This window comes from Coregonus lavaretus (genome assembly GCF_964263955.1).
Source record: "Coregonus lavaretus genome assembly, chromosome: 7".
In the NCBI taxonomy this organism is placed as follows: domain Eukaryota; kingdom Metazoa; phylum Chordata; class Actinopteri; order Salmoniformes; family Salmonidae; genus Coregonus; species Coregonus lavaretus.
Window position 1 is genome coordinate 12,239,419 of NC_139994.1, and position 24,746 is coordinate 12,264,164.

At 41.7% G+C, this 24,746-nt stretch overlaps 1 protein-coding gene across 2 annotated transcripts; it reads left to right on the forward strand.

Annotated features, from left to right (window-relative positions):
- The first annotated feature begins 226 nt into the window (after window positions 1–226).
- dgat1a (diacylglycerol O-acyltransferase 1a) lies at window positions 227–24,676 on the forward strand. 2 transcript variants are annotated; one of them, XM_084165293.1, is made up of 17 exons: window positions 227–597; window positions 1,686–1,773; window positions 10,254–10,294; window positions 10,514–10,599; window positions 10,851–10,903; window positions 13,214–13,319; window positions 13,522–13,650; window positions 15,090–15,164; window positions 15,346–15,449; window positions 15,583–15,621; window positions 16,241–16,282; window positions 16,385–16,429; window positions 18,688–18,800; window positions 19,061–19,126; window positions 22,524–22,611; window positions 22,899–22,961; window positions 23,108–24,676. In XM_084165293.1, exons 1-17 carry the CDS (start codon window positions 341–343, stop codon window positions 23,252–23,254), a joined length of 1,542 nt encoding a protein of 513 aa, XP_084021419.1. In that variant the 5' UTR covers window positions 227–340; the 3' UTR covers window positions 23,255–24,676. The 2 variants fall into 2 exon arrangements, with proteins under 2 accessions (XP_084021419.1, XP_084021418.1); XM_084165292.1 differs by having other exon boundaries at window positions 259–597; window positions 16,241–16,429.
- The last annotated feature ends 70 nt before the right edge of the window (window positions 24,677–24,746 follow it).

The following is a 24,746-nucleotide window of genomic DNA, read 5'->3' on the forward strand; positions in this document are numbered from 1 at the left end:
AATTCGTGGACATGTGTGCACTTTGAGGAAAACAGACGTTCATGAACAATATTCCCCATATTTTATACGCCTTTTTTTATTTAAAAAATAATGACTAAATCCAAAAGCGTTAAACTGTGCGCCGCGTCGCAGCACAGAAAGAACTTCAATTCCCAAACCACTTGAAGGTTCAGTTTAACGTCCCCCTCCTACAAACTATTGCTCCTCCCTCCTCAATCAAAATAATGTTGTCGTTTAAAAGGGTGATTGCAGCCGTCTCTTCGACAGCATGTCCGGCTGGACTTTATTTCAGAGGCTCGAGGGAGAAACGTCTAGTTCAATGCCAGCAAGGTAAGGTTGAATGCATCAAATTGAGAAAATGGGCGACAGAAACGATAGAGTCCCCATGATGACGCGCAGAACAAGGAGAACTACCATCTGCGCTACGCCAGCGGCTGCCGATTCTAAACAAGCCAACCGTAGTAAGCAGGGCAGCGCAGGGGAAAAAATGTCAAGCCATCCGAGCCACAGCAACGGGAAAGTGAAGGAGGAAAAACCCGTGCACGAGCCGGTCACTACACCACGCAAAGAGAGGAGCAAAACCAGCGAAAGATTTAGGTAAGACATAACGCAAGGCTTTTTGTGAGCGCAGCTCACAAACATGTCTTCAATTTCTAGCTGTCACTCATCTTTTGTCAGAATAAAATGTTTGTCATTTTAGCAAACGCTGTTATCCAGAACAACTTACAGGAGCAATTGGGGTTAAGTGCTTTGCTCAAGGGCACATCGACAGATTTTTCAACTAGTTGGCTCAGGATTTCGAACCAGCAACCTTTCGGTTACTGACCCAATGCTCTCAACCGCAAAGCTAACGTTAACTGCCGCCCTAAAATGTTTGCTAAGCTTTAGGTGCAGGTTACTCATAATACAAGCTACAGGTGCCTCATAATATGGGTCCGAAGGACAAATCTGCCATAAATTCACTTACATCATGTATGATCTCTTTGCTAACATGTTTGAGAGAAATCTAGGCCAAATGTCCATAGGCTACCTTTTCAGATCAGGTAACTAGTTATGCTGCAGTGAATTTAAATGTGCTACTCCAGTGCAACTGTGGCTGTACACTATTCAGTGATCCTCAAGCCTGGGCTTGTTTTGTGTAGGCATATCACTTCCACTGCTAGGTGTCACCTGGTTTCGCAATACCAAACACCCCCTTTACTAACAACCCCCTTTACTCCAGTTTTCACAACCAGTGTCCAAGTCTTTTGGGAATTTCCGAAGTCCTAACGAAGTTTACAACCCCAAAGCACAAAGTTCATTTCCCAAAACACTCTGGATATTGCAATCTCAGATATAGGCCTACCGCCAGGAAATGTCTGTGACAAATGATGCAATGAATTCGGAACATTATAATTTCCCCCCTAAGCATTGGCAATCCTATGATCAACTATATGATCACCGTAGACCTGTTTTTAGCCTCTTTTAAGATAATATATATTTTATTAGTACATTCGTGGTGTCTTCTGCTTTAACTAGGCAAGTCAGTTAAGAACAAATTCTTATTTACAATGACGGCCTACCCCGGCCAAACCCGGATGATGCTGGGCCATTTGTGTAGTGCCCAATGAGCAGTTTTTATTTTTATTGAACTGAAGTTGATTAGTTGTATCTAATACTGTATATCCTTATTACTGTCTCTTCAGCTGTCATGTCCTCCAGGAGTCCCTGCTCAGCTCAGCCAGTGGTTACAGTAACTATAGAGGCATCCTCAACTGGTGTGTGGTCATGCTGGTAAGTGCTACCCTGCCTTATTTTTTGTAAGATTTTATTTGATAAACAATACAAAACATATATGCATACAAAGACATTTTACATTACATTTACATTTTAGTCATTTAGCAGACACTCTTACCCAGAGCGACTTACAGTTAGTGAGTGCATACTTTTTTATTTAAAAAAATCATACTGGCCCCCTGTGGGAAACGAACCCACAACCCTGGCGTTGCAAACGCCATGCTTTACCAAGATTACATCTATTGTTGAGCTGGAACAATCAATAGTCAACACAGCAGGTTGTCCTATCCCATTGAGGCCGTTGTCCTATGCTGTAATGTCCACACTTTCCCTCCTTATGAATAAAGTTCTCAACAAATTATCATTGGGTTATTATATGATAACCACTGGAGTTTTTTTGGACAATCATGTCCTCCAGGCTTTATGGACGTTGTATCATACAATTTGCGTCTCCCCTTTTCATGGTCACGGCAAGAAGGGGATACAGCTTTTGTCAAATTAATGTAATATTGGACATTTCGTAGCAGATTAGGAGAATTAACGTAGCAGGTTAAGAAAAGGGTTAGGGTTAGCTAAAATGCAAAAAAAAACATAACTTCACGTTAATTAACAATTGGTTGCGTTCAAGACAAGGTCATTTTTATTGATCTGTTGTTAGTGTCGGTATAGTAGGCCTAGGCTACCATCGTATTAAAGATTCTGCTAATGTCTGCAGTCATACAGTGAGGGGAAAAAGTATTTGATCCCCTGCTGATTTTGTACGTTTGCCCACTGACAAAGAAATGATCAGTCTATAATTTTAATGGTAGGTTCATTTGAACAGTGAGAGACAGAATAACAACAAAAAAATCCAGAAAAACGCATGTCAAAAATGTTATAAATTGATTTGTATTTTAATGAGGGAAATAAGTATTTGACCCCCTCTCAATCAGAAAGATTTCTGGCTCCCAGGTGTCTTTTATACAGGTAACGAGCTGAGATTAGAAGCACACTCTTAAAGGGATTGCTCCTAATCTCAGTTTGTTACCTGTATAAAAGACACCTGTCCACAGAAGCAATCAATCAATCAGATTCCAAACTCTCCACCATGGCCAAGACCAAAGGGCTCTCCAAGGATGTCAGGGACAAGATTGTAGACCTACACAAGGCTGGAATGGGCTACAAGACCATCGCCAAGCAGCTTGGTGAGAAGGTGACAACAGTTGGTGCGATTATTCGCAAATGGAAGAAACACAAAAGAACTGTCAATCTCCCTCAGCCTGGGGCTCCATGCAAGATCTCACCTCGTGGAGTTGCAATGATCATGAGAACTGTGAGGAATCAGCTCAGAACTACACGGGACGATCTTGTCAATGATCTCAAGGCAGCTGGGACCATAGTCACCAAGAAAACAATTGGTAACACACTATGCCGTGAAGGACCGAAGTCCTGCAGCGCCCGCAAGGTCCCCCTGCTCAAGAAAGCACATATACAGGGCCGTCTGAAGTTTGCCAATGAACATCTGAATGAATCAAAGGAGAACTGGGTGAAAGTGTTGTGGTCAGATGAGATCAAAATGGAGCTCTTTGGCATCAACTCAACTCGCCGTGTTTGGAGGAGGAGAAATGCTGCCTATGACCCCAAGAACACCATCCCCACCGTCAAACATGGAGGTGGAAACATTATGCTTTGGGGGTGTTTTTCTGCTAAGGGGACAGGACAACTTCACCGCATCAAAGGGACGATGGATGGGGCCATGTACCGTCAAATCTTGGGTGAGAACCTCCTTCCCTCAGCCAGGGCATTGAAAATGGGTTGTGGATGGGTATTCCAGCATGACAATGACCCAAAACACACGGCCAAGGCAACAAAGGAGTGGCTCAAGAAGAAGCACATTAAGGTCCTGGAGTGGCCTAGCCAGTCTCCAGATCTTAATCCCATAGAAAATATGTGGAGGGAGCTGAAGGTTCGAGTTGCCAAACGTCAGCCTCGAAAACTTAATGACTTGGAGAAGATCTGCAAAGAGGAGTGGGACAAAATCCCTCCTGAGATGTGTGCAAACCTGGTGGCCAACTATAAGAAACATCTGACCTCTGTGATTGCCAACAAGGGTTTTGCCACCAAGTACTAAGTCATGTTTTGCAGAGGTCAGATGTTTCTTGTTTCTCATTAAAATGCAAATCAATTTATAACATTTCTGACATGCGTTTTTCTGGATTCTGTTGTTGTTATTCTATCTCTCACTGTTCAAATAAACCTACCATTAAAATTATAGACGGATAATTTTTTTGTCAGTTGGCAAACGTACAAAGTCAGCAGGGGATCAAATACTTTTTTCCCTCACTGTATAAAGTGTAGTAGAATTGCATGAAATGTTTATCAAAGGCCACATTTTTCCTGTGCAAAGGAAATAAACGTCTCTATGCCACAACGCGCTTATTAATAGCCTAAATTATCACTATCCAATCTCTCATCACATTAGGAATAATAGGCTTACATTGGTGTGCAAATGTGATAGAGGCATGCAATCCTTTGTTATAAAGGTGCATTTTTATGGTGAAAAAAGTGTTCCCCAAAAAACTTAACTCACGCGACACATGCTAATAGCTAGACTACAAGCTAATTTTGGCTAACTTACTGTAGTGTTGTTGACACCTGGTTAGCGTAACCGCTAAACTAAACTCTAAATCGATCAGACTTGACTTACCAGTGATGAAACGATCCGAATAATTAATGTGGCGGTCTTCCAACATGGCTGCCAGGAGGCGTCGAACGCCAACTGCAAGCCCTCAATTAGCCCATACAAACGCATTGAATACCAAATTCACTCAATGGAACAACAGTATCAAAAGGAAGTTTTATGTCTCCTATATCTGAGAGATATAAGAAAGATCAGGAAATGTATAGATATATATTTTAATACATGTATTTAACCCCATATTTCTTTACAGTCTCCATATACACTAACGGTCAAACGTTTTATGACACCTACTCATTCAAGGCTTTTTCTTTATTTTTACTATTTTCTACATTGTAAAATAACAGTGAAGACATAAAAACTATGAAATAACACATATGGAATCATGTAGTAACCAAAAAAGTGTTAAACAAATCTAAATCTATTTGAGATTCTTCAAATAGCCACCCTTTGCCTTGATGACAGCTTTGCACACTCTTGGCATTCTCTCAACCAGCTTCCCCTGGAATGCTTTTCCAACAGTCTTGAAGGAGTTCCCACATGCTGAGCACTTGTTGGCTGCATTTCCTTCACTCTGCGGTCCGACTCATCCCAAACCATCTCAATTGGGTTGAGGTCGGGGGATTGTGGAGGCCAGGTCATCTGATGCAGCACTCCATCACTCTCCTTCTTGGTACAATAGCCCTTACACAGCCTGGAGGTGTGTTGGGTCATTGTCCTGTTGAAAAACCAAGCAAGTCTCTTCTTCTTATTGGTGTCCTTTAGTAGTGGTTTCTTTGCAGCTATTTGACCATGAAGGCCTGATTCACACAGTATCCTTTGAACAGTTGATGTTGAGATGTGTCTGTTACTCTGTGAAGCATTTATTTGGGCTGCAATTTCTGAGGCTGGTAACTCTAATGAACTTATCCTCTGCAGCAGAGGTAAGTCTGGGTCTTCCATTCCTGTGGCGGTCCTCATGAGAGGTTTCCTCATAGCGCTTGATGGTTTTTGCGACTGCACTTGATGAAACGTTCAAAGTTCTTGAAATCTTCCGTATTGACTGACCTTCATGTCTTAAAGTAATGATGGACTGTCGTTTCTCTTTGCTTATTTGAGCTGTTCTTGCCATAATATGGACTTGGTCTTTTACCAAATAGGGTTATCTTCTGTATACCCCCCTACCTTGTCACAACACAACTGATTGGCTCAAACGCATTAAGAAGGCACACCTGTTAATTTAAATGCATTCCAGGTGACAACCTCATGAAGCTGGTTGAGAAATCCAAGAGTGTGCAAAGCTGTCATCAAGGCAAAGGGTGGCTATTTGAAGAATCTCAAATATAAAGTATATTAAGATTTTTTAAACACTTTTTTTGGTTACTACATGATTCCATGTGTGCTATTTCATAGTTTTGATATCTTCACTATTATTCTAAAATGTAGAAAATAGTAAAAATAAAAACCCTGGAATGAGAAGGTGTTCTAAAACTTTTGACCGGTAGTGTATACTTCCATTCATGATAAACCCCTTTCACAGAATAATTACCCGATCTGAACAGTGTTTTAAAGACAGACATTTGGAAGTAGGCCACTGAAAACACTGCATTTTCATCAAGTATGTTGGTTGCTCTGTGAGCCATCTCTCCACTGGAGTGTCATTCTGGTCTTTGATCTGTTTCTGCTAGAAGCCAGTTGCTGTAGGAGAGGTGCCCTTAGGATAGACCCACAGAGAGAATACAGTGATGCAGCTGAGCAGCCATATTGGAGCCATTGAAATCAATATGCAGGAACCCACATTGTCCTTTTAGAGTCTCGAACTCCGACTGCAATTTGTAGAATATTGAATACTCTTCTGTCAATTACTTCTCTCCTGTCGATGAGGAAATCTGTGAAGACTCAACTCTGATCAGCTTTGAGGATGGATGGATAGTTGGTTCTGTCCATCACAGTAGGCCAACATTCCTTGCTTTCCTGCCAATAGCTACAATTTTATTGATAGGCAGATGATATCAGTTTCTCTTGAGCTGTTGTCTACACAGTGAGATTCATGCGTAACCCAACGGTGTGGTAGATGTCTTTCAGAGCGGTCTCTCAATAGCAATGGTAAACGTTGGCTTATCTTATCCACACTAATCAAATCAAATCAAATCAAATTTTATTGGTCACATGCGCCGAATACAACAGGTGCAGACATTGCAGTGAAATGCTTACTTACAGCCCTTAACCAACAGTGCATTTATTTTAAACAAAAAAAGTAAGAATAAAACAACAACAAAAAAAGTGTTGAGAAAAAAAAGAGCAGAAGTAAAATAGTGACAGTAGGGAGGCTATATATACAGTAAAATAAAGTGACAGTAGGGAGGCTATATATACAGGGGGGTACCGTTGCAGAGTCAATGTGCGGGGGCACTGGCTAGTTGAGGTAGTTGAGGTAATATGTTCATGTGGGTAGAGTTAAAGTGACTATGCATAAATACTTAACAGAGTAGCAGCAGCGTAAAAAGGATGGGGTGGGGGGGCAGTGCAAATAGTCCGGGTAGCCATGATTAGCTGTTCAGGAGTCTTATGGCTTGGGGGTAGAAGCTGTTGAGAAGTCTTTTGGACCTAGACTTGGCACTCCGGTACCGCTTGCCGTGCGGTAGCAGAGAGAACAGTCTATGACTAGGGTGGCTGGAGTCTTTGACAATTTTGAGGGCCTTCCTGTGCACGGCAAACAAAACGATAATCAGTTTGATAAGAGAAGGAACTTATCCCTGGCCCCCTTATATTTTATTATGAGAGGAGTTTAATATGAACTATGAAGAGACCTGGACTTTGGACGAGAGCCGACTCTTCTTGGTAATGTCACACAGCTTGCCTCATTCAACTGCAAAGGCCAGCCAAGTCGCTTGCTCGCTCGCTCGCTCACTCACTCACTCGCTCCCTCACACTGAATCTCTCTCTCGCCGGAGGTCCATATTACCTAGGTTTAGCCTAATGCAGTCTCTGATGTTTGATCAATCAAGTTTGCACTGTTCAGATAAACAAGGTTCAACTCATTGACACAGTCTGCCTGGTATGCTAGGCTGCTGGAATTGTTTTAATGGAGTGGGCAATGGGCATTCGCTGTCCTTGACTTTACCAGAGTTGCCAGAGCATTCATGACTCCTGTCAAGCATTTGATTTCTCAGTTGATGTGTTACAGTTAATTCTGTCCCCCAGGGTAAGGTCAAATGAGGACACTGTCTGAGGAGAGAATGTATTATTCCTCTGAGGATAGACATTTCCGTTTCTCCTTCAAAAGTGTGAATGGAAGTTCAAGGGTATTTTATAATTTTTCCGGCAGAACATCCAATAACACGCATTTCTAACATGAAAATTAATTAAATTAATATGGACAGAATCTTATGTATTCTACCTAAAAATAAACACCCAATTCTTTCTGTTTTGAAGAGAGACTGCAGGAAAAATCTTGCCGTCGCCTTCAAAGCATCTGAGAAAGATATGTTTAATTTCCAAAGCCGTTATTAATCCAGTCTTTGAAACATGATCGCTATGACATCCAAACCGTTTTTCCCCGGGAATCATCCCTAAATTCTTTGTACCCGGTAATGAATAATTATGAAACTCAAGTGGAAAGTTGCTGGCAAGAGGATGTGAGCTAGAGAAGAAATGTAACAGCTACAGCGGGTCCTCCGTGCAACAATATTTTACATTGCTGGCTCAAGGATATTCTTCTGTCACTGTGATGCCCAGCCAGTTCGAAAAGGTTGGTTCCTCTGCCCATGCTGCTTAATGTAGGCCTGACCAGAGCCTCCTATTTCAATAAAGGGCTCTGGTCCTAGGCTATATCTATCTACAGTATGTAGACTGTGTTTCAATGGACCATCAATATTTCAGTTTCTGCATCTCACAGGTCATGCATGTTAGGCTAGGTAGCCAAAGGCTACATGCATAATTGATGTTAAGCTATGTTTGTGTGCTTTATGTTGATATTTTAAAGGGGCTCAAACATACAGGTACCCCACAGCTATCATTAATGTTTGGGAGAAATGTGAGTAATTTAGCAGTTCAATTATCTTTTTAATTTATGTTGCTCCTCAAATTGAACAAGCCCCTCTGAATAATGTATTAAAGAAGTTGCTGCTGCAGAAACTAACAACCTTTTACTGAAGCAGTCTGTCTGGTATGCTGCTTGTAGGTTATTGACTTATGCTTTTCTTTTTTTAATATGGCAACAACCACATGTCTATTTTCAGTTTGGAACTCAGACAAAGTGTGCACGGCCCCACTATCCAGGGCCAAGGTTTCAGGAACAGGGTTTACTCTGCTCTGTCAGTGTTCTGTCTCTGTGTGACTGTCACCTTTCGATGAATGTGATACCACCATTGAGTGACTGCTGTGATATAGTCTATGGATAGCCTGCTCACATTTTAGTTTCAGTGAAACAGAATGTGAGCTATTGCGAGATCAGTCTGGTTTCACATGGCTAATCTGGACCTGTTTTTGTAAACAGCTCAGGGATGGGACTAGAGAAATGTAACCACTCTCAAATTCATAGACAGAACAATGGATGCAAGGACTGACCACCCATGAATCAAATGTATAGTTTTAACCATGTTTTGAGGCTATACAGTGTTGGTTTACAATTACATTCTTTACAAACAATAGAGTAAAACAAATGTATATTTTTGGTTCTGATGGAGTACGACAGTTGAGCTAAGTTCAAGAAGCATTTAGAAGTTATATTCTTCAAGAATCAATGGGTGTGTATATACTGTATAATTAATTTCTAAGTTCCAAAATGGATATACAAATCGCAGAATGAACCTTTTTTAATGGAAGTGCTAGCTAGCCTGTGTAGCCTAGCCAATCTGTAGACCGAGAACGGGTACAACGTTGCATGGTGAGAAACAAGGACGATATGCCTAGATATTCCACCTGGATTGATCCCACATCTCTTCCCGTTTTAGTTTTTGCTGTAATACAGAAGCAAGCTATGAACATGTACTGTGTCATGGGTTGGTCCCCAGGGTTAGGTTATCTGTTGCCAGAATAGATGTTCTTATCAGCCTTTATAGCATTGAGATGATTAACACTTAAACTGCCGGGCCTCGCTACCCTCCCCTTACTACGCCAATGGGCAGACCTCTTGACCGCAACATTCCCCCCCCCCCCAACATTTTTTTATTCAAAGAACACAATAACATTTTCATTAGTTTGTTAGTGTAGACTATCTGTTGGCGCGTGCTCATGTGTGGAGCACAAAGGAACAGTGGTTATTCTAGGAAAATGTGATAGTTTGAAATGGATTTAATCTCTTCAATTTTAAGTTATTTGGCAAAGGTAAGTATTTTGGAAACCTTAGAATCTGCTCTTTCTGGTAGTATATACATGTACTACAGAAATCAGAATGTCTTACCTGCATGTGACTCAAGGAGGATTAGGAAAAAGTATTTTTTGTGATATTGAAAGTCAAACAACATATGTGTGTTAAATAGACATATTTAGGAAAATTCAAGGATGAAGGGGGGCATGACTTAAAAAAATTGCGGAGATATTTTAAATTACAATTCATATGCAGTCAAAATGACTGCCTCGGCGCTTCTAGTGTATGGCTCCTATCAACAGTATGGCTCATATCAACATGAGGCAGGAGACTGACCTGTGACCAGTCTGTGTTGGTAATGAATGACCACTGATCAGTGTCTTTTCCTTCATACAATTTTGTTTGTTAACTCAACTTCTGTATTGTACCTTTTTTAACGTGAACAATCCCATGTTACTTCCAGTTGATAAAGTACATTATACACTGATTGCGAAATCTCTTCTGTTGCAGGTCTTGAGCAATGCACGCCTTTTTCTGGAGAATCTAATAAAGTAAGTATCTGCAGCTATAGGCCCCCCAAATAACTAAAACCCTTAGGCTATGTCAACTTCAGGATGGTCAGTTGTTCATCACTGGGATCCTAAGTGTATCTTCCGTCACGACTGCAGATCCATTCATTTTGACCACAGCTTCTTTTGTAAAACGCTCATCACTATTTACTTGTGAACAAAAGTAGTTTCCATCAATGTCTTCTTTCCCTCCTCTGATAGATATGGGATACTGGTGGACCCCATTCAAGTGGTTTCACTGTTTTTAAAAGACCCATATAGCTGGCCTGCACCATGCCTGGTCATTGGTATGTAGACTAAACCGCTCTCCTCTTTGGCATGCTAACCGTACTATTGTAATTGTTGTACATCTTCCCAAATCTGTTTATTTTAATGTCTGGTTTTGGTTGCTTAGCAACCCAAGTCATTATACCCTCATTATACAACTGTTTTCCCAAGAAGTGGGGGCACATTTTCTCATTTTGGAACAATATTGTAGGAATATTACACTGCTGTCTTTTGTGGAGTACCCAAATCTAATGTGTTTATTTTTCCTCAGTTTCGAACGTGTTCATAATGGCAGCTTTTTACACGGAGCGGAGGCTATCATTGGTGAGTGTCATGCCATAATGTCTGGGAATAATGTGAAGGATGTGCTGTGAAATCTCACTAATCTCTCTGTTGCTTGTGAAGACAAGTATTTCAGACCCCCGTTAGGTAGAGATGGTGGGGGACATCTGTTATATTGGTTTTGTCAAGCATTCCTCCCCTAATAAAAGCCAATCTGGCTTTTCTAGCTAGCTGTGTGTGTGTGTGTGTGTGTGTGTGTGTGTGTGTGTGTGTGTGTGCGTGTGTGAGAATATATAAAAAATATAAAGTGTTGGTTTCATGAGCTGAAATAAAAGATCCCAGAAATGTTCCATACACACAAAAAGCTTATTTCTCTCATTTTGTGCACAAATTTGTTTACATCCCTGTTAGTGAGAATTTCTCCTTTGCCAATATAATCCATCCACCTGACAGGTGTGGCAGAAGCTTATTAAACAGCATGATTACTATACAGGTACTCCTTGTGCTGGGGACAATAAAAGGCCACTCTAAAATGTGCAATTTTGTGACACAACACAATGCCACAGATGTCTGAAGTTGAGGGAGCATGCAATTGGCATGCTGACTGCAGGAATGTCCACCAGAGCTGCTGTCACAGAATGTAATGTTAATTTCTCTACCATAAGCCGCCTCCAACGTCATTTTAAAGAATTTGGTCTCAGAACCGCAGACCACGTGTAACCATGCCAGCCCAGGACCTCCACATCCGGCTTCTTTACCTGCGGGATCGTCTGAGACCAGCCACACGGACAGCTGATGAAACTGAGGAGTATTTCTGTCTGTAATAAAACCCTTTTGTGGGGAAAAACTCATTCTGATTGGCTGGGCCTGGTTCCCCCAGTGGCTGGGCCCGGCTCCCCCAGTGGCTGGGCCTATGCCTTCCCAGGCCCACCCATGGCTGAGCCCCTGACAAGTCAAGTGAAAGCCATAAATTAGGCCCTAATGAATTTATTTATATTGACTGTTTTCCTTATATGGACTGTAAGTCAGTAAAATCGTTAAAGTTGTTGCACCTTTTTAGCGTTTTTTAAAAATATTTTTGTTCAGTATATGTACAGTGCATTCGGAAAGTATTCAGACTCCTTGACTTTTTCCACATTTTGTTACGTTACAGCCTTATTCTAGAATGGATTAAATCTCTCTGTACTTTGCTCCATTCATCTTTCCCTCAAGCCTGACTAGTCTCCCTGTCCCTGCCTCTGAAAAACATCCCCACAGCATGATGCTGCCACCACCATGCTTCACTGTAGCGATGGTGCCAGGTTTCCTCCAGACGTTTCCTCCAAAGAGTTCAATCTTGATTTCATCAGACCAGGGAATCTTGTTTCTCATGGTCTGAGAGTCCTTTAGGCAAACTCCAGGCATGCTGTCATTTGCCTTTTACTGAGGAGTGGCTTCCATCTGGCCACTCTACAATAAAGGTCTGATTTGGTGGAGCGCTGCAAAGATGGTTGTTCTTCTGGAAGGTTCTCCCATCTCCACAGAGGAACTCTTCACTCTGTCAGAGTGACCATCGGGTTCTTGGTCACCTCCCTGAACAAGGCCCTTCTCCCCCCGATTGCTCAGTTTGGCCCGGCGGCCAGTTCTAGGAAGAGTCTTGGTGTTTCCAAACTTCTTCCATTTAAGAATGATGGAGGCCACTGTGTTCTTGGGGACCTTTAATGCTGCAGAAATGTTTTTGGACCCTTCCCCTGATCTGTGCCTCGACACAATCCTGTCTCGGAGCGCTACGGACAATCCCTTCGACCTCATGGCTTGGTTTTTGCTCTGACATGCACTGTCAACTGTGGGATCTTATATAGACAGGTGTGTGCCTTTTCCAAATAATGTCCAATCAATTGAATTTACCACAGGTGGACTCTAATCAAGTTGTATTTTTTATTTGTTATAAAAACCTGTTTTCGCTTTGTCATTTTGGGGCATTGTGTGTAGATTGAGGATTTATTTTTATTTCATCCATTTTAGAATAAGGCTGTAATGTAACAAAATGTGGAAAAAGTAAAGCGGTCTAAATACTTTCTGAATGCACTGTATGGAGTGAGGCAGTCCCACTCCTTTTTGTATTTCCCCCCCTCATCTATTAGATAGGACAGTGACTGACAGGAAAGGAAGGAGGAGAGGGTTTGCTAGAATAGCAGTGGGTTGGATTCGAAACCACACTCGCACAGGTACATGTATTCTGGAGGCACCAGCTTAGACTGCTAGACCACCCCAGGTCCACAAAGAACCTATTTAAATATATTCTTATACTGTATGTAATTCTGTGCTCAGGCCACTGTGTTAACAATGCTTTTTATTTCTGTTGCTCTGCAGGGCACCATCTCGGAGACTACCGGAACATTCCTTTACTTGGTCAATCTGACCACCCTCCTCTTTTTCCCATCAGCCACTGTGCTCACGCTGACCTCCATGACCCCAGGTGAGATGGCCTGATCATGATCACACACATACACTTGCTTACACTGCATGGCCATATAAATAGGCCTAATGTTTGTTATCTGTGAGTAACAGTAGATCTACTCCTTGACCTTATCAAAAATACTAAATGCCCATCTCAGAGGATTTGTCCACTTCTAAAATAGTGTTGTAAAGCTTGATCATATCTATTTTGTCTTGTGCAGTGGGTGGAGCCTTTGCCCTGGGTGTGTACACCATCCTCTTCATGAAGCTGTACTCGTATAAGGACGTGAATATGTGGTGCAGAGAGATTAGGCATACCAAAGCCCGCACCTTGACCCGCTCCCATTCATGTGAGTACTCCTGACCAGGTGTCCCTCCACACTTTGCATAATCGAATGAGTAAAGTACAAATGGCAAATAGTACAAACAAAGTATACTGAACAGAAATATAAACACAACATGTAAAGTGTTGGTCCCATTTTCATGAGCTGAAATAAAAGATCCCAGAAATGTTCCATACGCACAAATAGCTTATTGCTCTCATTCTGTGCACAAATTTGTTTACATCTCTGTTAGTGAGCATTTCTCCTTTGCCAATATAATCCATCCACCTGACAGTTGTGGCATATCAAGAAGCTAATTAAACAGCATGATTATTACACAGGTTCACTTTGTGCTGGGGACAATAAAAGGCCACTCTAAAATGTGCAGTTTTGTCTCACAACACAATGCCACAGATGTCTCAAGTTTTGAGGGAGCGTGCAATTGGCATTCTGACTGCAGGAATGTCCGCCAGCGCTGTTGCCAGATAATTAAATGTTCATTTATCTACCATAAGCCGACTCCAACGTCATTTTAGAGAATTTGGCAGTACGTCCAACCGGCCTCACAACCACAGACCATGTGTAACCACGCCAGCGCAGGTCCTCCACATCCGGCTTCTTCACCTGCGGGATCGTCTGGGACCAGCTACCCGGACAGCTTATGAAACTGGGTTTGCACAACCAAAGAATATCTGCACAAACTGTCAGAAACCATCTCAGGAAAAGCTCATCTGCGTGCTCGTCATCCTCACCAGGTTCTTGCGTCCTAATAAATGTATTTCAATTGACAGATTTTTCTTATGAACTGTAATTCAGACAAATCTTTGAAATTGTTGCATGTTGCGTTTTTATATTTTTGTTAAGTGTACAAATGGCAGCAACTAAAATAAAGAGGTGCTAAGGCCGCCATCTTTGTACAGCCTCCTGAGAAAAATATCAACATTGTCTGTCCTGGTTGATGGTATTTGATCTTTACTCCAGTGCAGGTGTAATGATGTGAAAACTGGTTAGCATCTCCAAATTAGCATGTTGACAGACACACACACACACACACACACACACATATGGGTCTTCTCTCCATTTGCGCCCTCTCAGTAACACAGATGCTGCCCAAGATCTGATTGGCTGTCCCAGGACTCGTATAATTACTCTGACCTCCCCAAAATGCTTGTGAAGTGAGGGGAAATGTACAGGTATTTAATGAGCTGTATGACTCATTGCTGTATGAGTAACTTCTTTGGCTGGGTTGTTTACTGTGAAAAGCTTTCAGAGTTTAAATATGTTTATTTTGCCCCCTGAATAAATACGAACGCGCGCGCACACACACAGATTAGATGCACCCTCATACAGCAATGTCCCACTTTCTGAAACGTTACTGTGCTGCCATCTCCATCTACTGGTTGTATAGAAGTACTGCAGTCAGAAATAATCTGTCTTGTCCATCCACATGTTTTGTGTCCCCATAGGTCCATCAGTCGCCCAGTCCAATGGGTCAGCTGTACACGCTCATGTGTCCTACCCTGAGAATCTCACACACAGAGGTCAGAACAGAAAGAGATACTGAACTTTATGAGCATGACTAGTAGCTGTTTAGAATTAAGTTCAATTAAATCCATACCGATTTATACATTTGTACATACAAAATTGTTATTTCAAAAGACTATGTACAATGAATTAATTACTTTAATGTGTTTTTTTTTTTTTACTGTCCTCCCTCCATAGATATATATTATTTTGTGTTCGCCCCAACTCTCTGCTATGAGCTGAACTTCCCCCGGTCAGCACGGATACGCAAGAGCTTCCTGCTCAGGAGACTCTTTGAGATGGTGAGGTCAAATATCACATAAGGAAAACAGAGCGACCTGGGAATGTGCAATTTGCATGCACCCTAAATAAACAACATACTGTATATGTAAATGCCTTTTAAAATCTAAAAACATGATCTGAAATCTTTTCCAGCTGTTCTTCATACAGTTACTGATTGGATTGGTACAACAGGTATGTTCATTATGTGCTGCCGTCCATGCTGACATTACCTTGGTTAATATTTGGTTTATTTTCACTCGTCAAACGAGTACAGCTCAATTGGTCCTCTGTAGCTCAATTGGTAGAGCATGGCGCTTATAACGCCAGGGTAGTGGGTTCGATCCCCGGGACCACCCATACGTAAAAATTTATGCACACATGACTAAGTCGCTTTGGATAAAAGCGTCTGCTAAATGGCTTATTATTATTATTATTATTATTATTATTATTATTATATTATTACATTTGATTAATGGGTGGCTTTATTATCCGAAGTAACAAGATACACTTTAATGTTTAAACTAAGGTAGAGTCAGCAAAATGACGTTGCAAGAGCAGCACCGCAGATATTGCGATGCGCAAGATCCAAGACTTAGCTCTTTGCTCTCACACAGTCACAGTGCACGGGTTCGCTTCACGCTCTTATGTGGTAGCCACGGGACCAAAACAGCGGAGAAGTTGAGCCTCACGCGCCAACGCTTAGTTGTTGTGGAAATTGACCCACTACTGTTTACTTTGTACATCTGCGTCATATCGCTGTGTCTACCTTTTAACCTTGCCTCACAAAAACCTTTAATCATGTTTCTTTCAGTGGATGGTGCCGACTATTCAGAATTCCATGAAACCATTCCAGGTAAATATTAATGTCTTTCGTCTCTTAGACTTTTGTCCATTGGACTTTCCCATTTCTCTGTGCTTAAGGGTGACTTTGTTTCATGTACCCCCCCTATGGCAGGATATGGACTTTTCCAGAATGATGGAGCGCATGCTGAAACTGGCTGTGAGTACAAATAAAGACATTACCTAAACCGATGTCTCCATACAAACCTAACACTTAATCCATTTTATTTCATGTTTCGCATTTGTCATATTTTCCCATCAAAACGATATGTTGGTTCACCATACATACATCATGAGCCATTTTCCCATACACACAAAGCCAAGTCCAGGACTGAAAATACTTTCTCAATATACACTGAGTGTACAAAACATTAGGAACACCTGCTCTTTCCATGAGACTGACCAGGTGAATCCAGGTGAAAGCTATGGTCCCGTATTGATGTCACCTGTTAAATCCACTTCAATCAGTGTAGATGAAGGGTAGGAGACAGGTTAAAGAAGGATTTTTAAGCCTTGAGACATTGATTGTGTATGTGTGCCATTCAGAGAGTGAATGGGCAAGACAAACTTTTTTTCAAAGTGCCTTTGAATGGGGTATGGTAGTAGTTGCCAGGTGCACCGGTTTGAGAGTCAAGAACTGCAACGTTGCTGTTTTTTTAACGCTCAACAGCTTCCTGTGTGGAACTCAATATTAGGAAGGTGTTCTTAATGGGGGTTTTTACACTCGGTATGTATGTACTGCATCAGTGTTTCTTAGTCCAAGACCAGGCTTAATTTGTGTTTGGGAAACCGGCCCTATAACTAAAAAGATATAGAGTGCATTCGGAAAGTATTCAGACCCCTTCACATTTTCCATATTCTGTTACGTTACAGCCTTGTTCTAAAATTGATTAAATTGTTTTTTCCTCCTCAATCTACACACAATACCCCATAATGTCAATGCAAAAACAGTTTAGAAATGTTTGCAAATTTATAAAAAATCAACAAAAAGGAAATATGACATTTACGTAAGTATTCAGACCCTTTCTTTACTCAGTACTTTGTTGAAGCACCTTTGGCAGCAATTACAGCCTCAAGTTTTCTTGGGTATGACGCTCCCATTCTTCTCTGCAGATCCTCTCAAGCTCTGTCATGTTGGATGGGGAGCGTTGCTGCACAGCTATTTTCAGGTCTCTCCAGAGATGTTCAATCGGCTTCAAGTCCGGGCTCTGGCTGGGCCACTCAAGGACATTCAGAAACTTGTCCCGAAGCCACTCCTGCGTTGTCTTGGCTGTTTGCTTAGGGTCGTTGTCCTGTTGGAAGGTGAACCTTCGCCCCAGTCTGAAGTCCTGAGCGCTCTGGAGCAGGTTTTCATTAAGGATCTCTCTGTACTTTGCTCTGTTCATCTTTCCCTCGATCCTGACTAGTCTCCCTGCCGCTGAAAAACATCCCCACAGCATGATGATGCTGCCACCACCATGCTTCACCGTAGGGATGGTGCCAAGTTTCCTCCAGACGTGATGCTTGGCATTCAGGCCAAAGAGTTCAATCTTGGTTTCATCAGACCAGGGAATCTTGTTTCTCATGGTCAGAGTCCTAAGGTGCCTTTTGGCAAACTCCAAGCGGGCTGTCCTGTGCCTTTTTACTGAGGAGTGACTTCCGTCTGGCCACTCTACCATAAAGGCCTGATTGGTGGAGTGCTGCAGAGATGGTTGTCCTTCTGGAAGGTTCTCCCATCTCCACAGAAGAACTCTGGAGCTCTGTCAGAGTGACCATCGGGTTCTTAGTCACCTCCCTGACCAAGGTCCTTCTTCCCCGATTGCTCAGTTTGGCCGGGCAGCTCAAGGAAGAGTCTTGGTGGTTCCAAAGTTCTTCCATTTGAGAATGATTGAGGCCACTGTGTTCTTGGGGACCTTCAATGCTGCAGAAATGTTTTGGTACCCTTACCCAGATCTGTGCCTCGACACAATCCTGTCTCGGCGCTCTACGGACAATTCCTTTGACCTCATGGCATGGTTTTTGCTCTGACATGCACTGTCAACTGTGGGACCTTGTATAGACAGGTGTGTGCCTTTCCAAATCATGTCCAATCAATGAATTTACCACAGGTGGACTCCAATCAAGTTGTAGAAACATCTCAAGGATGATCAATGGAAACAGGATGCACATGAGCTCAACTTCGAGTCTCCTAGGAAAGGGTTTGAATACTTATTTAAATAAGGTATTTCAGTTTATTTGTAAAAAACCTGTTTTCGCTTTGTCATTATGGGGTATTGTGTGTAGATTACGGAAAAAACTGTTTTAATCCATTTTAGAATAAGGCTGTAACGTCACAAAGTGGAAAAAGTGAAGGGCTCTAAATACTTTCCGATTGCACTGTACATGTCCAGACTGTCTAATGGCACAAGGCTTTCCCTCCTCTCCCCTCTACCCCAACAGGTTCCCAATCATTTAATCTGGCTCATCTTTTTCTATTGGTTTTTCCACTCTTCCATGAACTTCGTAGCTGAGCTGATGCGGTTCGGCGACAGGGAGTTTTACCAGGACTGGTGGTAAGTGGATGATGATTCCCAGTTAGCCTTGTATTTTGTTTTGTTCGTGCAGTGATAACATGCAAATTGTGCCATCTGTTTGGGTTACGTGTAGTGCTAGATATAATGGTAAAATAGCTTAGTCAAAACTGTTCTAAATAAAGGATTTTTTTACTTCAAGAGCGAGGCTGCCCTACTTCTCCTTTCCCTCCATATGTACAGTAGTGACTAGATATTGAACTGCAACTTTGTCTCTGAGTGAGTCACTTGTTGTTTTGTAGGAACTCTGAAACTGTCACTTACTTCTGGTCTAACTGGAACATTCCTGTGCACAAGTGGTGCCTCCGGTGAGTAGGAGTTGAAGAAATAACATTGTGATTGGAACAATACCACCACCTACAGCACTGACTTTATGGCAGCATGTGTGTTCTAGCATACAGTAAAGGTCAAAGGTTTGGACACACCTACTCATTCAACGGTTTTTCTTTATTTTTACTATTTTTTTTACATTGTAGAATAACAGTGAAGACATCAAAACTATGAAATAACACATATGGAATCATGTAGTAACCAAAAACGTGTTAAACAAATCAAAATATATTTGAGATTCTTCAAATAGCCACCCTTTGCCTTGATGACAGCTTTGCACACTCTTGGCATTCTCTCAAACAGCTTCACCTGGAATGCTTTTCCAACAGTCTTGAAGGAGTTCCCACATACAGTGAGGGGGAAAAAAGTATTTGATCCCCTGCTGATTTTGTACGTTTGCCCACTGACAAAGACATGATCAGTCTATAATTTTAATGGTAGGTTTATTTGAACAGTGAGAGACAGAATAACAACAAATAAATCCAGAAAAACGCATGTAAAAAATGAAATAAATTGATTTGCATTTTAATGAGGGAAATAAGTATTTGACCCCTCTGCAAAACATGACTTAGTACTTGGTGGCAAAACCCTTTTTGGCAATCACAGAGGTCAGACGTGTCTTGTAGTTGGCCACCAGGAGGGATTTTGTTCCACTCCTCTTTGCAGATCTTCTCCAAGTCATTAAGGTTTCGAGGCTGACGTTTGGCAACTCGAACCTTCAGCTCCCTCCACAGATTTTCTATGGGATTAAGCTCTGGAGACTGGCTGCTTCTTCTTGAGCCACTCCTTTGTTGCCTTGGCCGTGTGTTTTGGGTCATTGTCATGCTGGAATACCCATCCACGTCCCATTTTTCAATGCCCTGGCTGAGGGAAGGAGGTTCTCACCCAAGATTTGACGGTACATGGCCCCGTCCATCGTCCCTTTGATGCGGTGAAGTTGTCCTGTCCCCTTAGCAGAAAAACACCCCCAAAGCATAATGTTTCCACCTCCATGTTTGACGGTGGGGATGGTGTTCTTGGGGTCATAGGCAGCATTCCTCCTCCTCCAAACACTGCGAGTTGAGTTGATGCCAAAGAGCTCCATTTTGGTCTCATCTGACCACAACACTTTCACCCAGTTCTCCTTTGAATCATTCAGATGTTCATTGGCAAACTTCACACGGCCCTGTATATGTGCTTTCTTGAGCAGGGGGACCTTGCGTGCGCTGCAGGATTTCAGTCCTTCACGGCGTAGTGTGTTACCAATTGTTTTCTTGGTGACTATGGTCCCAGCTGCCTTGAGATCATTGACAAGATCCTCCCGTGTAGTTCTGGGCTGATTCCTCACCATTCTCATGATCATTGCATCTCCACGAGGTGAGATCTTGCATGGAGCCCCAGGCCGAGGGAGATTGACAGTTATTTTGTGTTTGTTCCATTTGCGAATAATCTGTTGTCACCTTCTCACCAAGCTGCTTGGCGATGGTCTTGTAGCCCATTCCAGCCTTGTGTAGGTCTGCAATCTTGTCCCTGACATCCTTGGAGAGCTCTTTAGTCTTGGCCATGGTGGAGAGTTTGGAATCTGATTGATTGCTTCTATGGACAGGTGTCTTTTTATACAAGTAACAAGCTGAGATTAGGAGCACTCCCTTTAAGAGTGTGCTCCTAATCTCAGCTCGTTACCTGTATAAAAGACACCTGGGAGCCAGAAATCTTTCTGATTGAGAGGGGGTCAAATACTTATTTCCCTCATTAAAATGCAAATAAATGTAACATTTTTGACATGCGTTTTTCTGGATTTTTTTGTTGTTATTCTGTCTCTCACTGTTCAAATAAACCTACCATTAAAATTATAGACTGATCATTTCTTTGTCATTGGGCAAACGTACAAAATCAGCAGGGGATCAAATACTTTTTTCCCTCACTGTATGCTTAGCACTTGTTGGCTGCTTTTCCTTCACTCTGCCGTCCGACTCATCCCAAACCATCTCAATTGGGTTGAGGTCGGGGGATTGTGGAGGCCAGGTCATCTGATGCAGCACTCCATCACTCTCCTTCTTGGTAAAATAGCCCTTACACAACCTGGAGGTGTGTTGGGTCATTGTCCTGTTGAAAAACAAATGATAGTCCCACTAAGCCCAAACCAGACGGGATGGCGTATCACTGTGGTAGCCATTCTGGTTAAGTGTGCCTTGAAATCTAAATAACTCACAGACAGTGTCACCAGCAAAGCACCCCCACACCATAACACCTCCTCCTCCATGCTTTACGGTGGGAACAACACATGCGGAGATCATCCGTTCACCCACACCGAGTCTCACAAAGACACAGCGGTTTGAACCAGAAATCTCAAATTTGGACTACAGACCAAAGGACAAATGTCCATTGCTCGTGTTTCTTGGCCCAAGCAAGTCTCTTCTCCATATTGGCGTCCTTTAGTAGTGGTTTCTTTGCAGCAATCGACCTTGAAGGCCTGATTCACACAGTCCCCTCTGAACAGTTGATGTTGAGATGTGTCTGTGACTTGAACTCTGTGAAGCATTTATTTGGGCTGCAATTTCTGAGGCTGGTAACTCTAATGAACTTATCCTCTGCAGCAGAGGTAACTCTGGGTCTTCCATTCCTGTGGCGGTCCTCATGAGAGCCAGTTTCATCAAAGCGCTTGATGGTTTTTGCGACTGCACTTTAAGAAATTGTCAAAGTTCTTGAAATTTTCCAGATTGACTGACCTTCATGTCTTAAAATAATGATGGACTGTCGTTTCTCTTTGCTTATTTGAGCTGTTCTTGCCATAATATGGACTTGGTCTTTTACCAAATAGGGCTATCTTCTGTATACCCCCCTACCTTGTCACAACACAATTAATTGGCTCAAACGCATTAAGAAGGAAAGAAATTCCACAAATTAACTTTTAAGGCGGCACACGTTAATTGAATTGCATTCCAGGTGACTAGTGGGTTCGATCCCCGGGACCACCCATACTTTAAAATGTATGCACGCATGATTAAGTCGCTTTGGATAAAAGCGTCTGCTAAATGGCATTATTATTATTACCTCATGAAGCTGGTTGAGAGAATGCCAAAAGTGTGCAAAGCTGTCAAGGCAAAGGGTGCCTATTTGTTAAACACTTTTTTGGGGTACTACATGATTCTATAGTTTTGATGTCTTCACTATTATTCTACAATGTAAAAATAAAGAAAAACCATTGAATGAGTAGGTGTCCAAACTTTTGACTGGTAGTGTGTGTGTGTGGGTGTGGTGAATTGTCTACAGTAAGTGCTGTAACCTTGTGACATTATAATGGCTTGTTTTTAAGATGGCTATAAAGGACGCTCTTGGTTATTGTCTACAGTTTCCAACTAATAAATGATTTATTTTCATCTCTTGTATTTACAGCCACTTTTACAAGCCTCTCTTGAGGAGAGGTGTGAATAAGTGGGTCGCCAAGACGGCCATCTTCCTGGTCTCCGCCTTCTTTCACGAGGTTTGTGTGGTTGGCTGTGATTTGTGATGCCATCGAACACTCTGGGCGTGTTCAACATTGCAGCCGACCAGTGCAGGCGACTGCCGACTGACTGATCTACATAAATATCTACTCCATATTATTTGTAGATCAGTCAGTCACAATTTACCCATGATATATATTATGGTTTTGATCCTCTCCAACACGGCCACTGACTCATAGTTTCACCCTTGACTTAATCTGATCTTGTACATGTCAGTGTTTTTAAAGGCTGCATCATTTGATAATCTTCCTCCCTCTCTTTTCAGTACTTGGTGAGTGTTCCTCTGAAAATGTTCCGACTGTGGGCATTCATGGGCATGATGTCTCAGGTCAGACAACATTTCCTTCTAAAAACAAAATGTATTTTCATAATCAAACATTGGGTTTGACATGTTCCTCTGTTAATGGTTATACGCACATTTTAAAGTAAGTGGTTTTAGATTTATCAGTGTTTCCGCCTCAACTTTTCTTTCAGATTCCACTCGCCTGGTTCGTCGGCCGCTTCCTGAGAGGTAACTATGGCAATGCGGCAGTCTGGATCTCGCTCATCATTGGTCAGCCCATCGCCGTGCTGATGTACGTCCACGACTTCTACGTATTACATTACGTGTCACAATCGTGAGCAGTTGGCCACAAGCAGAGGAGCAATACATCATGCTAAATAAGGAAAAATTGAATGTGAATGTTTATTTTGAAAGGGAAATGTTTTTTATATGAAGCTCGACTGTTTAGTAAGAATGTACTACGAAAAGGTTTTTGGCCTCCAGATGCCATTTCTCTAATGCACTGATACACTCCAGAGACACTTGGCTCCTGTCCTGTCATGTGCAATTGTTGTGAAACACTTCCCTGCCAAAGAGAACATTTGTATGCCTTTTCTGTTTCTTACTTAGTCTACAACTGTGAGGATCAATGCAAACAACCCTATATATATATAAACCTGACTATCAATGTGCTCTCTATTGTCATGCATTTGACACGTTTCTTGCCTTTGATTATTTAATGATCTGAGTATTAAGTTGTGTATTTTATTTCATGTGGCTGCAGTAATAACCAGTCACATGTTTGGGTGAACTACCCCCTTAATCTGTGTAATGTGTTTGCACTAAAATGCATGGTGTTTTCCAAGAAATATACAAGTGCTCTTTGAATGTATCAGCTAAAGGACCAACATGGTCCTTGTAAAATAAGTTGTTTTATTTGCCAATATTGACATCCCATTATAAATAAATGGTGATCCAAACAGTAACAACCATAGAAAAACAATATTGATTTTAACCAACATTATGCATTTATCCCTTGATTCCATTCCATACCTTTTGCACTTCAATTAACCTTTTTTGTCACTAGTATACTATAGCTGTTGTCTAGTTTAGCCCTCTCAACCCTTTATGGGTTCAATATGAAATTTGTCTATACATGCCTTTTCAGCAAATATCCTACTCGTGCCTGACATTGCTACATGAGCCACAAACCAAATCGAGCCTGCATTTCACTTTTGTTTTACTTACTCCAAAGTGCTTAGTATCTTTTTTTTTTAGCTTGTATTTTCATGTATTGTAGGAAATAAATATTGGTTGAGTTCAGTTTCTTTCTGTACAAATTGTTTTCATTCAGGACTGTTGTACGAAATAATGCTTCAATCCTCACCAAGTGTTAAAATGGAATGTATGATTTTGTTCATTTACAATTTCAACCCAAGTGTGTTTGAAGGGTAGGTAATAGGTATTTTTAAAGCCTCTCAACAAAATGTGACATTTGATAAAGGTTTGTTTATATTGTAATTCAACTTCAGATCTATTTTAAGCCCCATCTAGTGGGTGATATTTTTCCAGAACAGTCGGATTGGGTATGTAAGTGAGGGCAGGATGTTTTCTATGAACATGGCGTGTGTTTTGTGATATTTTTTCTTATACTTTCATCTTGTTCTCTGTGCTAAGAGTTTTGTAACATTAGATACAGTACTTAACTGCTGTCACTGCACTGAGCTCCTCATTGGCATCTACTGCACAAGTTAAATAAAATCCTGCCTGTGTAACTGGAACCTTGCTATTTTCTTTCTTGTATGTAATAACCATGAGCTTACACTGACCAGTGCTTGTCAATTACATACA